Source organism: Bidens hawaiensis, unplaced genomic scaffold, assembly GCF_021521415.1.
Source record: "Bidens hawaiensis isolate Kalapana, Puna unplaced genomic scaffold, B.hawaiensis_p1.1 tig00025840_1, whole genome shotgun sequence".
In the NCBI taxonomy this organism is placed as follows: Eukaryota; Viridiplantae; Streptophyta; class Magnoliopsida; order Asterales; family Asteraceae; genus Bidens; species Bidens hawaiensis.
In genome coordinates, this window is record NW_027505061.1 from 120,484 (window position 1) to 135,684 (window position 15,201).

The window sequence follows — 15,201 nt, forward strand, 5'->3', positions numbered from 1 at the left end:
GGAATCAATGACACATTAAAAGTTTAACATTTAACATATAATGTAATTGAATTCTGGAATGAATTATACATTAACTATTAACCATAGGAAACATAGAAATTATCAATTAAAAATGCCAAATTAACATTAACAATTAAGATTAAGAATTATACATGCTATCCTAACAATATAAAATACTAACATAGGATAATTAAACATACTATCTTAACAATATAAAATACTAACCAGAAAAAAACATCGATTGACGTTAAAACAACCATCGAAGTGAAGATCTGATTAACAATCGACATGGATCTACTCATCGATTGACGGAAATCGTTTCCGGGATGTAATTGAGTATTCCGTTTATCGTCGATTGCCCTTATTTAGACGAACGACGGTGTCAATTAAATATGTCGGATCTAATCAAATCATTGTCCGATTGACATAAAATAATAGCCGATTGTATGGGGGATTTTGTTGATTAGGTAAGGTTGAGTATGATGGAAAAGGTGTAATGAAGTTGAAAGAATTGAAACTTGGAAACCGGTATTATTATTGACTTAAATGAATACATTAATTATTTTAATTATTAGGAATATAATTTATTTTTGATTTATTTAAATTGTAAGAAAAATAGAGAAGTGCAAGATAATTTTGGAAGGAAAGGTAATTTTTCAATAGGAAAAGGGTATGTGGAGACAAACTAATTTGTTTTAATAGTATAGTAGGATTCGATGCTATACGGGTGTATTTAATGTTGTTGATATGATATATGAACATGTAGTAGTGAGTCTAAAAATAAAAATTGACGAGTGTTTTAAAGAAAAATTTTGAACTCAGGGATATGATAATATTTGTTAAATATCAGGTTGTAGAAGAGTATAGGTTGTACTAATGGTGTTAAAATTAACAAGTGAGCTTCGTTTTATTTTAATAACTTTCGATCCAGTAATTTACAAGTTTAATTTAACATTTTATACTTACTTTGTTGAACAATGTTTTAATTCAACAATCTTAACTCCTATGACCACCACATCACCGACAAAGATATGTTTAAACTAAAAAAAATGTTTTTGAAAAGTGTATACTATTTTAAATCATAAACAAAAAGAAGTTGCTTCAAATATGTTTCAAATGATGTCATTTTTTTGGATGGATGTAAGTCACTATTTGATTTTAAGAGTAAAGGATTAATGTATTATATAATAGTTGTGTATAAATAAAAGTAGAATGTATAAAAGAATTATTGAATAGGTTTATAGATAGCTCGTTTATTTTAGTTACAAACCTTTACACTCTTTAAATTATACAAAACTTGTAATATTTTAGTTTTGACCATAAACTTTTAGATTTTTATAAATTAGTTATAATTTTTCTTTTCACTTTTAACTTCAAATCACAACCTAAAAGTAAACCGCTGTATGTTAATCGACATATGAATACCATTAAGTTTTTACATACACAATTTATAATAGGCTAAATACTTGCCAACATATGTTCAGCCCTTAAATGTATGAAATGAATATATAACTAACCATCAAATCAAATACGAAGTTAATTAAACTAACATTAAATAATAACCACACCTCATCATTATTGAAATACCGTCATTTTGATTTGACTATGAAAGTTATCTATATCTTTTCATAAAGATATCTTTTATTGATGTAAATATGTTAATCAGGTTAGTAAGTTGTAAAAAGTGAATTAAACAGGTCATAAATGCGCTAGCGGGTTTCAACTAGTCCTCGAACATGCATGCGCGTTTTATTAAATATTAAAGGTCCGTATGTGACTAAAGACCAAAACATGGTAGGTGGATTGAATGGTTAGTGATAGTGTTCATGAACATATTTAATGAAACAAGCATTGAAGTGGATGATGAGGTACGTGTGATATTAAGCCAATTACGTGGATTTCAAGCCAACCATATTCATTAATCGATAACTTATTCATCAGCATGAACTATCCATGGGTTAGAACTAACTAATCAACATGGTGACGAACAACAACTAAGTAATAATTGACAGAAGTCAATCATACATACGAATTGGTAACTACGTACAGACAAAGTTTTTGCTTAGAGTAACTGTTTACTACAACTAACTTCCAATTGAAACTCTTTCATGAGGCATTGTGTGATTCAATAAATCTTTGTGATGGTTCCTAACCTATAAAATGACAGTCTTTGGTATTTTTTGAGAACACCCAATTTCATTATACATTGAAATACTTCAACACAAAAGTGATTAACGCAATTAGAAGATTACACAAGACATCACAAACCATATATAATCTGCATGTTTAGGCAAACAACATGTTCGGATTTTTCAGCCATTTGACTTGTTTAGAAACACAAGTTAAACGGGTCAGTTTCGGGTTAAATAGTTATAAGTATATGAATCTAAAATTAATGCTTTTAACATATTTAGCATTTCTAGCTCGTATTCGAGTTCATTAATTTAAACTTATGAGTCTACTTACCTAAATGGTATAAACCAAATAGATCATCCTCATCAATGACATCACAACCTTCAAAGGGTTGATCTTGTGGAAAATGCATTTTTTTTCTCTTGGAGTGGTCTGAGCTTCGAGTCTTGCTTCTACTTGTTACATACCATAACTGCTAAAAAATGACCTACTCAACACATGTTAGTATTTAACTAACCACGTTTGTTAGTAAACTAGAAAAGTAATACTTTCCATAACATCCTCGGTGTCAATAACGTCCGTTCATGACTTTAAAACCATTCATATTTACAATTTAGTGCTTCAACAAGTGGAGGTATTAAACTTCTAAGCGAGTCTAATATTCGACCACTTGTAACAAGGACCTACTCTTAGGTTGAACCCGGAATTGCAAAATATCTAAATAAAATTGAAAAGTGCAGCTAAATATTCGTTTAACATGTACAAGGAAAAAGTAAAACATTTTGCAATGCTCAACCCTTCATATTAACCCTAAACTGTTTTGTTTCATAGCATCCTTGAGGTATTTTCTATATTCTTCATGTTATCAAACGTATTAATTAAACTAGTTATCAAATACATCAAGAAAAGACTTGCCATGTAAAAAACTAAAAATGTTCAAAACTATCTTTTTACCGATAAATGCAAAACATGATCATATTCTTCATATAATAAATACAACTCAATCTTGAATTTTATTTTCCTTCTTTTTTTTGGAACGAATTCAAACTTGACTTGGTTAATCATGTCATCAACCATCTCATTTAGTCATTTTCTTTGTATCACATTTTTATTCAAAATATTTTTTTTTAATTATATTCGATAATCTTAGGTTTGAACATATTTCATATTTGTCTATGGACAAAAGAAAGAAAAAATATACTTTTTTTTATCTTTATCTCCCCAACATTTATCAAACCTTTGCCTGATCATATTTGTCTATGGATGAAGTGTGTTTTCTTCTTTCATCAAATTATGTAAATTAATATCAATATCCATAATTTCATAAAAGAATTGATATGCTAGGACCCATAACCTTTATAGTTGTACATTCAAAGATTTTTAGTAACTCCACAAACTATCTTGCACAAACCAGACACATCAGGACACAATTTAATAAATCATTTTTTTCATTTTTTTTTATTCACAGATATAATTTCAAATAGGCCAAAAGGTTATCAAATTTTACAGCTCTTTTAACATTATATCATAAGTAGAACTGACTTGATTTTTTCCTTGTAACAAAAAATAAAAGGTGCCGTGCCTAGTTAATTAGTGAATGTGTGATATATCTGTGTTGTAGATACACTCAACTGTTACATTTCGTGATTTCAATCAATCTCGTACAACCAAGTAAATAATGTGTGTAATACACATAACATGAAGATACTTACCATTACATATAAAGTTGGTATGCTCTTTCTTAAAAATAATAAAATAAAATAAAACAATTGCAACGTCATTTAGCGGTGCATTATTCAGAGTTATTATCAACAAATTCTGTCTCACAATTATCAAAACAATCAATAATAGCCTTCCAATCTTGTCACGCTCATGTCTAAAAATAGGTTTAAAGTTTATAATTATTTTATGTGAAGTCCAATTATAATCATAAAATGTACTGTTAAAGACATATGACTCGTTTAACTGAAGTATATGTATCGAATTTAAACAATTCTTTTGTGTATTTTGTTTAAAGAGAATCTTCTAATTTCTTCTTTTCTTTCAAATGAGGGTATAACAAAAGCAGGACATAGTTTCATATATTCCTTAAAAATCCCTCATGTTCTAAGGAAAAAAGAGTAGCAGATAATTAGATTCTAAAAACAAATGTTTGGAACTTATTAAGGAAAACATCGTATAGAGGTCAAAACATAGAAAATGCTTAAAAAATGGTTATTTATTAATTTATTTTAATAGTTACATAAAAATATAACACTATTAACTATTTAACAATTATGTATCATTAACTCACACTTTTAGGATATCTTGATTCCACCTACTCAGTTACAAACTCAGCATTTTATAAAGATCAAAACATCTACAAAATACAAATATAAATAAACGCACAAATAAAAAGAAATTTGAAAATAAATTTATGAAAGTCCGTTTGTTACTTAGAAACACAATATCAATCAGATATGTATGACTTGAGCACCCATCCACTTTTAGACAGCTTTATATCTATTCATTCACACTGCTTCTCTTCTTCATCACATATGTACACCCCTAATATCCAATCTCTTCAAATGAGCAATGTCACGCGCTACTGATTAAAAAGATAACGAAACAAAGACCAACATGCCTAGAACGAGGAAAGTTAACGGATGCTCGTAGAAGTAAATTTTGGTATGTACAACATGCCTACTTGCCATTCGGTGTTTCGCCTGAGTCCTGTCAGTGAAACCACAATTATAAATAATGAGTTACAATATTTACATAAAATATTTTTTATTGATCTAGATTAAGAACGAATAATTATGTTGTTTTTTGAATTATTAGTGTATAAACCGATTGGTAGAATTAGGGTGAATCATTAAACTTGTTTCTATGGTTGAAAAAAACCACAAACTAATTTATTATTTTTGTATGATTGTACACATGTATTATATGATTCGGAGTGTGTATTTTTTGATATTGGAATATTGGATAACCGCTAACTTGATATTATTGATGTTTTTTTTATACTTTTGTTGGATAATATATTTTTGTTCAATGGGCAATATATTCTGGTTATATGTTATGGGTGAGGTTACTATACAATAATTGTTTAACGTACGATAGGTACGCGACTCACGCTCAAAGGCAAAAACAAAAACACTCAAAGGCAAAAATACTAAAACGCTCAACCAAAAACCTAAAACGCTCAGCCAAAAACCTAAAACGTTCAGCCAAAAAACTAAAACGCTTAGCCAAAAAACTAAAACGCTCAAAAACGGTTTTCGTGAAGAAAAGTAAAAAATGATCGATTAACGATCCAAAACTGTTTATTTCGGGAACCAATGATTAATAGGATATGCATTGACGATTTCGAAATCTTGGGATGTGATTTTATGGATCGATTTCATGAATATAAGTATTTTTTTACCTAATGTATGCTAAGCAATTATTGTATTCTATCTTTTAGGGTGTTAAACAAGTTGGCTTCAGCTAAAGATTTAGCTGGTACACCCATTGGTTCTATTTTAGCTACAAAATTTATAAGTTTAGAAATTGGCATCATACACCTTTTTTTTCCTATTTGCAATTTTAGAGTATTAAGGCATCCGTAGTGGAGCGTTAGCCCAACCCTTTTTGCGCCTTAAACGTCCCCACCCCATGAGTTGGGTGTTTTCCTTTAGTTTTGACGTCAAGCGTTTTTTTTCCAACAACGCGCTGTGGAGAGTTTGGTCAAGAAGCCAATCACATATTGATATTTTCTTTTCTAATTTTTATCTAGTTAATTGGTTTAAACATTATTTAATCATAACATGTCTACATGACGCAACGTTTTTCACTTTAACTACGGATGCCCTTAATATACAAAAATAGTTTGATAGATAAACTAGTCGTGTTCGTGTCAACCGGCAAATATGTGTGCCATGCATAGTTATTAAAAGCGTTGCGCTTTGGCGCCTAGGCGATTTTTTAGGCAAAGTCGGTGGTCACATGCCTACCATGATAGAAGGCGCTATTTTTGGAGGAAAGTCGGCAATTTCCTATTTTTTTTACTCTCTTTTTATCTTGATCTTATTTGATTTATGTCTTAAATAACTTACCTAAAATTCATCATATTAACAAAATTAACTCTGATATCTCTCTTATCTCTTTATAATGAACAACCATTACTTATGCATATCACAAAACAAAGCAAGAGCAAGAACAAGATTTACATAAGTTAGTATGTTTTCACTTATGTTAACTATGATGAAGAAGCATGATAAAGATGCTTTGCTTTAACCTGCTTGTTAAAGTTATGAATTTGAATTATGAACCAGCTTGTTAAAGTTATGTGGTGGAAATAAAAAGTGTTTGTAAGAAATAATTATTTTAAATAGAACAATTAGAATATGTTAAGTTTAAGTAATGTATTTTTTTGAAGTTTTTAATTGTAAATTGGTTAACGCAGGCCTTTATGAATCTTATTGATAATCGTATAAAAAAAAGTAATCATGTATGTAATCATAAAATGATTTTCCCGTTTTCATTTTCATTTTAAACTTTTGTATAATTTTGGTTAATTTCCTTGTGAAGTTGAAATAATATGCATAAACCGATGGTGTTAAGCACCTATTGAATGGACTCAAACATTGAGGATTATGCTTTTGGTTATTTTGGGGTTTCACGTGATTTTGTTACTTTATGTTGAGGATTTCGTTACAAATTTTGTTTGCGATTTTTTTTATTTAAGTGCGCTTTTATTTTTGAGGCCCACGCTTTGTTGCGCCTAGCGCCTATGGCATTTGATAACTATGGTGCCACCTAAGTGCTAAATGTTTTATCAATAGACCTTCTTTTGGGCTAAATACAGATGGTAAAGAAACTTTGACCACTAAAGGTTGTCCTCATTTCCCAACCAAAGCTGGTCCTATTTTCCTACTAAAGAAGAAAGTGTCCAAAAATGTAGGCCTTTTTTGTAACAAAAGATTGGAATATAATACAAGCACAATAACAAAATAAACTATTTCTCAAAGGTTATTTTATTTAACTGTAAAGGAAGCATACCATTATTTCTGTACTTTTAACAAGTATTGACATGATATTATTTGGGAGTGGACCTTTAAAATATCAAATGGCTATTTGAAAAGAAAAAGAAAAGCAGATTGAAATTCAAGAACATGAAAATGGAGCGATCTACAGTCTACACCAATAATATGAACACATGTCATACTAGAAATCTCGTTATTTATGTGTGAACTCTCGGGTGGGTAAAAGTGAAATTGCACTAATTTTGACATTATTTTACTAATCTCGTGAAAATAATGTTAAAAGTGGCGGAAGGTTAATCAGGCATCATGTGGTGGCGTTGATAGCCGAAAGACAAGGGTGCATGCACCGATCAGCCGGTGTCCCGATGATTGAGTGCTATGTGCCTTATGTCCAAGGCTTGATGCAAGTTCGAGCCGTGGGTCTCACAGGAAACAGCCTCTCTATCCCTATGGGGTAGAGAGGTAACGCTGTCTACATCTTACCCTCCTCAGACCCTACCATAGCTTTGCTATTGGTGGGATATACTGAGTACGATGATGATATATGATAATGACCGGCTAAAAGAATATCACGAAAGAGGAAGTATGCCATATTGCATTACTTTCTCCATCTATTACGTGTCACTCTCTTATTGGTTTCAAAATCTAAAATAGCTCAAGTTGCATTTTGTGATTTCAAACATATTTTATGATCAAATGACAGTCCATTTTATGGTCAGCGTGGCCATACCGTCGATTTTCTAATACTATTTTTTTTCACTTTTCCCCCCTATAAATAAAGTAGAAGATGTATGAATAAAGTAATAATTACAAAGAGTTCCAAAAGTTTTTACCTGAATTTCCTTGAGTAATCCTTCAAGTTCAGTTTTGATTTCAGAAAATGAAGGGCGGTTATCGGGATCAGAATCCCAACCCCTCTGCATCAACTCCACCAGTTTCGGGTCCGTATTCGTAGGAACATCTGGACGAAGTCCCTGCACCATATTTGTTGTTATTATTATTATTATTATCATCTATATTAATATTATTATTATAATTATTAAACATGTGGAAAGTCTTGACCTGTCTCACTCCCAATGCCGCTTGCAATGGTGTCATGTTTTCATAAGGTATCTACATTATCAAATATTTATTAGTTTTATATCTATAAGAAAGTAAATAGATATTAATATATGCATACCTTAGCTGTCACAAGCTCCCACAAAACAATAGCAAAACTGAAAACATCAGCCTTTTGATCATATAGTTGATGATTTATAACCTGCAAACAGAAAGAATGTATGCAAACAACAATAAAATAAAATCTAAAAAACGATAGTTCATAGAACGGGGAACTAAAGGAATTTACAAACCTCGGGAGCCATCCATCTGTATGTTCCAGTCTCAGCAGTCATAACACCCTCTTGACCCAGAAATCTAGCCACCCCGAAATCAGCTACCTTTACAACCTAAGATATTTATGAAAAGAAAATAATAATAATATTATAATAATAATAATAATAATAATAATAATAATAATAATAATAATAATAATACTTAACAAGGTGAAGGAAGCTAAGTGCATCCTTCAAAATATTTCTAAGAGATGAATAATGTAACACTTACATTTTGGCTGTCCATGAGCAAATTTGCAGTTTTTAGATCACGATGTATTATGTTGCTTTTGTGCAAGTAATCCATTCCTTTGCAGACATCTATAGCAAACTTGACTAACTGGGGAAGCAACAATGTGTGATGGTTTTTATGAAGATACTCATAAAGACTCCCTCCAGTCATGTATTCTGCACCACAAGTTTTTATATATCTTCAAAGAACATCAATACTGACTGCATCAAGCATTAGCAAGGAATTTGCAACTATCCAGGTAATAAAAGTATAAAACAATCCAAAAAATAAATACGTTTAATGGAAGCAAAAGAGAGTTGAAGAAGTTTTTACCTGTTATTATGCACAAAGTAGGTTGTTTTGTGCATGCACCGATAAATCGAACAATATTATTGTGTTTAACCTCCCTGCAAAGACACACATGTAGGGGCGTTAATAAGCCTAGTTGTTTGTGAGGTACCCAAAATTGGCTAGCTAAAAGCTCAAATCCCAAGCACATGCCTAAATTGGAGCTCGTTTAATCAGCGTGACCTTAGTACACCAGGCTTGACTAGGCACGCGAGCCTAAACGAGCCTGATATTTATACATATATATAATTACATAACAAATATTATCAAAAATACAATTGTGAAAATAAAAACAAAATAATTTATATTTTGTTATATACATATAAATTAAACTTTTTTTGGTATGGCACATAAAACTATAAATACATGCACATACACACACATGCGCGCGTGCGATTTGGATCTATCCAGAACTTCAAAAATTCCTAACAACCAATCATTTTATTTATATATTTATTATATATAAGGGTAGTTTTAACATTTATAAATGAATTTACCTTCACAGCATATATGTAATCACAAGTTTACATATGTGTAATAACCAATTTACATGTGTTATAACCAATTTAGATATATGTTATCATGTTATCATAAAATTACATATAATAAATGGCAAAACTACCCTCAAATAATACTAAATATACATAAAATAAATATATATAATGATTTGTTGTTGAAGAGTTTTTAAAGTTCTTAAATTATTTGAAAGTTCTGAAATAATCATGCTCCCGTACATACACACACACACATTATTTTGTAAATAAAATAATTGAATATATAATAAAAAATAAATGAGGCAAGTTGAAACCTAAAAAAGTATTAACCAAGCTCTGAGCTATAGACATAAGAGCTTGAAACGAGCCGAGCTTGAGCGGGCTAGGGCTCAACTCAGCACGTTTACACTAGCGCCTCATATGAAAAAGAATCAACTTATGACAACTGCTATCTATGGTGGAATTGTTAAATGCCACGTGGTATGTAAAAATATATTATATATTTGTGCTGTGAAGGTAAATTCAAGTATAACCACTAAAGTCATAGCATGTAACCTCAGTTATAGTAAGAACACTACCTGAGCATGGCTACTTCATGAGAAAATTCATCCTCCAATGTTTGATTTAAATGTTCAGATCTAAGAATCTTGATAGCAACATCCTGACCCAAGTACTCTCCACGAAATCTATCCAATAGCATATTACTAGTAAGTTAGATCAAGATACTAACAAAAACTGTAATTAGAAAATATTATCGATTACAAATCTCCACAAGATCCCGATGCAACTCTTTCCCCAATCTTTAGTAATCTTCTATCTATCTCTGCATCTACATGATCAGCTTCCTTCTCTACAGCTGACTTGAAATGTGAAGAACCAGACCACGAACCCTACAAGAACATAACAATTTCTTCCCTTTTCACCCTCAAAAGTAATAATGCTATTGAGAACTTAGGAGCTTATTTACATCATAGAACTAACAAGCATGTTTTAAACTCCAAGACATGTAGCAAAGGAGATTCAAGTTTCCATGTGCTCATGTAGGTTCATTCCTTGACTAAAATTGGTATATCCAAATGTTAAAGAATCCATTCATCATTATTTTGCAAATGATAGATTTTAGAAAATATATTAGATTTATTAGAAGCACATTTATATCCTGAGTAAGGAGTAGGCCTAGCAAACTGGCGGGTCGGGTGCAGGTCAAAATGGGTTCTAAGCAAAATGAGTTCAGGTCAAATCATGTCATTAAAAAAAACATCGATTTGGTTCGGGTCAAAGCGGGTTCTGGCCAAAATGGAGTGATTCAAATGAGTAATTATAGAAAAAAGCTACCAATATGGTTAAAAATAGACTACATACGTGTTGGTGCTGAGAAGTAAAAATTATTTTGTATTTTTCCATGTTGTCCAAATGGCTTCTACTAAATATGATAGTTATATGATCTATACATAAGTCAACATTTTTGCTTGTTACGTTGCACGTACAAATTAGACTGTCTCTAGTCTCTACTCAAGTGGTGGTGGAGCGGCGGCGGTGCTGGATATAGTGGTGAAGGCGCCGATGGTGGAAATGGCAGGTCAGTGGCGGCAGCAGTGTCGGTGGCAGTGTCAGCTGCGTCGGCGGTGCCAGTGGTAGAGACAAAAATGTCATGGTAGTGCTAACCCAATTTGACCCGCTGACTGATTTTAGGTGACCCAACTGAAGCCATGTACAACTTATGTTTGCTCAAATCAACCCAATATATAAAGAATGGTTCATGATTACGACCTATAATGAAACTCATTAACAACAAATAAGATGGCAAGAAATGAAGTACCTCACTTCTAGCAATTGCTTTCTCCATTGCTTCATGTAAAGCCTCAGTTTCCTGACCATAACATTAAAAAACCAGCTCAGTAAAAAATTAAATATAAAACAATATAAAACGAGTCATAATTAGTACTTTAAAGGGCCATCCATCCACCACGAATACATCCAAAGAATAACCATCAGTTGTTGAAAACACATGTGCTTCACGGATGTTGAGATCTATGTCAGAAAGCAGAGCTGAAAGCTTTAACAAATAAAAGAAACAAATTATGATCGTGTTTTATAACATAGCAAGAAACAGATACGATGTGTTTTAACATTTAATACTTCAATTTCATACCCTAATTACATTATTAACTCAACTTCCAAACTGAAATTAATCAAATGCTAGATAGATATAACCATGGGAAATAAGAGTCACCCATGAAAGCTTTTAAGGAAATTTGATCAAAAGAAGGCACACAAAATGCTAAATTGCAAAAATGTCAATGCAGTGAAAAAATCTGATTTAAGTAAAACATGTAGTCTTTCACCCAGATACCTGACTGAGGAGCTTAGGCTTGTCAATAGCAGAAAATATGACTTCATGAGTTGGTATATCTGGAATATCCACTCTGCAGATATTCATGGCATGGCAATTTATTCTCCTCATATAAAGAAAAATCTATGAGTCTAATATTAAAAAATCAACAAAAGATAAACACACAACACCAAAAACATTATATGTATATGTGTGTGTGTGTTTTTATACATGTATATATAGTATATAAAGATTCCAAAGTACCTCCTAAACCAGGTTAATTATTTCTGTAATTTTCAAAAAACCCCTTAAGATTGAAGATGACATAATAAAAGAACAACACTATTAGTGAACAGTAAGAGAATGCATACACCAAAACTCTCATACACAGTACCTTCTAGAAGATTCTCCTTCAAGATTCTCTATATCCTTATCAATACAACCTTTTCTGACCTCCAGATTTAGGTCCTCAAGTTTAAAACAAGGCTCAAAACCCCCCTCTGTTAATTCTTGTTGATCACCATCATCACCTCTAGTCCAAAAGTTCTACAAAGCACATATTTAGGGCCAAGTTTAGAAATGGTAGAAGATAAAGCAAACAGTATTCATGCTAAAACACAACTAACAAGAAGATTACAGACAGAATACTATACACTTTTACTTTTCTTTTTGGTAAGACAAATGAGGAATATAACATTCATAGTGTATTGTGAAACCTTAACTAAAAAAGCTAGAATCACTACCTCCAAAAGGCGAACATGAAAAACTAATCGATTCTCAGGATCTTTTGCAAGCACAAGTAGCTTCTGATGCAGAAGCACGTCTTCAGCTCTGTCCAAGTTCACATCCAGTGCATAACTGATGCATTAAGAGTGATAACTATTTTGAGTAATTTAGTACATATAATCCCTCATAATTCATAAATTTCAAATGAATACAAATCATGAACTAAAAGCATACTTAACATAAACATATCATTGATTATATATCCAATTTTGGTGAAAAAACAATTTCACAATAATCTTCCTGATCAAAACAAAATTTTAACTATGCAATAATTGACTTAGTATTGAAACCCCACCACCAAAAGCAGTGTACAGCATCCCTTTACCATTTGCACATAAAATTTGATCTTCTATCATCTAGAATCTAGGTTAACACTATTTCCTAAATTCATATGAATTTATCAACATATTACCACACCTTTCACATCACTAATCTATCCACCCCGAACCCCCTAAATAGAATCAAAATTCAATTCCAAAACATCAAAAACAATGAAATTGAATACAAACACACATTCATTACTACCGAATTTCATTCCAATCATGCAAACACAAAACCGTTCCCAACAGTCCAACACATTATCCTATCTAAAATCAGCTTCAACCTAAATCGTGCTACGAAAACACACGCGCTATCAACAAATCGATACAAAATCTGTAACTAGCCAGAAACCGACTGAAGTGAGCTTCCACCTGCTAGCAAAACTCGGAATAATTAACAGCATTAATTTGCAACATACTATCACACTATTTCCTAAATTCATATGAATTGATCAACATGCTACCACACCTTTCACATCATTAATTTGCAATGGAATACAAACACACTCTCCATTAGAATAATGTCATAATATAAACAAATTATCACTGAATTTGATTCAAATCATCGAAAACCAAAACAAATTCTCCTATACAAAATCAATTTCAACCTAAACCGGTAATCCTTAAACACACGCGCAGTGTAATAAACTACAAATAATTAAATACATCAACAAATTGATAAAAAAAAATCCGTAACAAACTTATATACCTAGCCGGAAACCGACTGAAATGAGCTTCCAACTGCTGCCGAAACTCAGGACAATTAGCAGCATCTTCGTTGCCTATCTCCAGTAAGCGATTAAACACATCATCCACCACTTCATTACCGGTAAAGCTTCCGAAACTCCGCGGCGGCGATGAACTCTCACCGACTCCTTCAACCAAATCCATAACCTAATCGTGTTATCACAGTACGTATATATCTATATCTTCAAATGCACAACCGCTTAATTACTTACTACATATCTATCTACACAATCAATAACATTATTTGACGGAAAACGTTACGGTTACGTCGCCGTGAGTGAAAACGGAGGTGAGTTTTGACGGTTAGGTGACGGAATGATTGAGGATTATGGAAAGTGTTTGGGGAAATGGTAGGCTTTTTGGAGAGAAAAGAGAAAGACGTCACTGTGTGTTTATGGTGTTTGTGTGTGAGAGAGAATAGTGTGGATAGAAAGAGAGTTGAAGTTGACGTGAAAGTATAATAAGCACGGCCTCGTTTACAACTACATATCTTATCGACATTTCAGTATTTCACCGAGATTTTTATTTATTTGTCACATGTGAATTTATTTATTTATTTTTTTAACGACCAATAAAATTATATTAGAACTAGCGAGCCGTTAGGAATAATACAAGCATCAATCATCAAAACACCAACAAACAAGAAACCACAATACAAAACAAACCATCGCAAACAAGTTAAACTTTAAACCGGCGTCAATCTTCCCATGTAAGGCCTCTCTTCTCTCCCCTATTTTTAATCCAAATGTAAGCTAGCACCTTTATTTCCTTCACTAGTCCCGATGGTTGCACTGTCTTCCCACAATGCACAACATCATTCCTTTTTTCTCACAAACACCAAGTCGTTATTAAACAAATAGCATGAAACACCTTTTGGCTTCTCCTTAGGCAACCTCAAGAACCTGTGAACATTCAATAAGTTCCAAAAGCTGAATAAAGAGAATGAGAGAATTTTACATCAAATAGATAAAACACTCCATAAGGATTGTGCCAAGCCACACGAGATGAAAATATGATCAAGCTACTCCTCCACTAGACCACAAAATGGGCATATGTTTGAGATCACCAGGATATTCCTCTTTTCTAATGCGACCAAAGTTGGCGGAGCCGTATCCGAGAATTTAAATGCCTCGGCCAAGCTTAAATGAAAAGGCCCGTCGGTTCTAACGAGTAATGAAATAAAATGACCCGCATGCCCATTATCTCAAATGGGTTATGGGTATAAAAAGATTGGGCCTAATATCTAATAAAATGATTAAGATGTGTACCTATTTTATATAAAAAAAAATTAAAATATATAAAAATATATGTATATATAAAAAAATTTTGTGCCCTCAAAAAATTAATGCCTCGGCCGGTCATCCGGGTTGCCCAACCCAAGATCCGGCACTGAAAGTTGGTAACCGAGCAAGAGCTATGTAGTGTAATTA

The 15,201-nt window shown here is 32.1% G+C and overlaps 1 protein-coding gene across 1 annotated transcript; it reads right to left on the bottom strand.

Moving 5' to 3' along the window:
* Positions 1-4,450: 4,450 nt before the first annotated feature.
* Positions 4,451-14,227, bottom strand: LOC143610365 (serine/threonine-protein kinase STY46-like). Its single transcript, XM_077084865.1, has 15 exons — positions 13,734-14,227; positions 12,662-12,776; positions 12,313-12,464; positions 11,940-12,012; positions 11,532-11,642; positions 11,406-11,456; positions 10,349-10,476; positions 10,165-10,272; positions 9,078-9,151; positions 8,745-8,920; positions 8,492-8,587; positions 8,320-8,400; positions 8,202-8,252; positions 7,973-8,113; positions 4,451-4,845 (listed from the first exon to the last, which is right to left on the bottom strand). The coding sequence occupies exons 1-15, from the start codon at positions 13,913-13,915 to the stop codon at positions 4,816-4,818; spliced, it is 1,569 nt and encodes a 522-aa protein (XP_076940980.1). The 5' UTR covers positions 13,916-14,227; the 3' UTR covers positions 4,451-4,815.
* Positions 14,228-15,201: the final 974 nt, after the last annotated feature.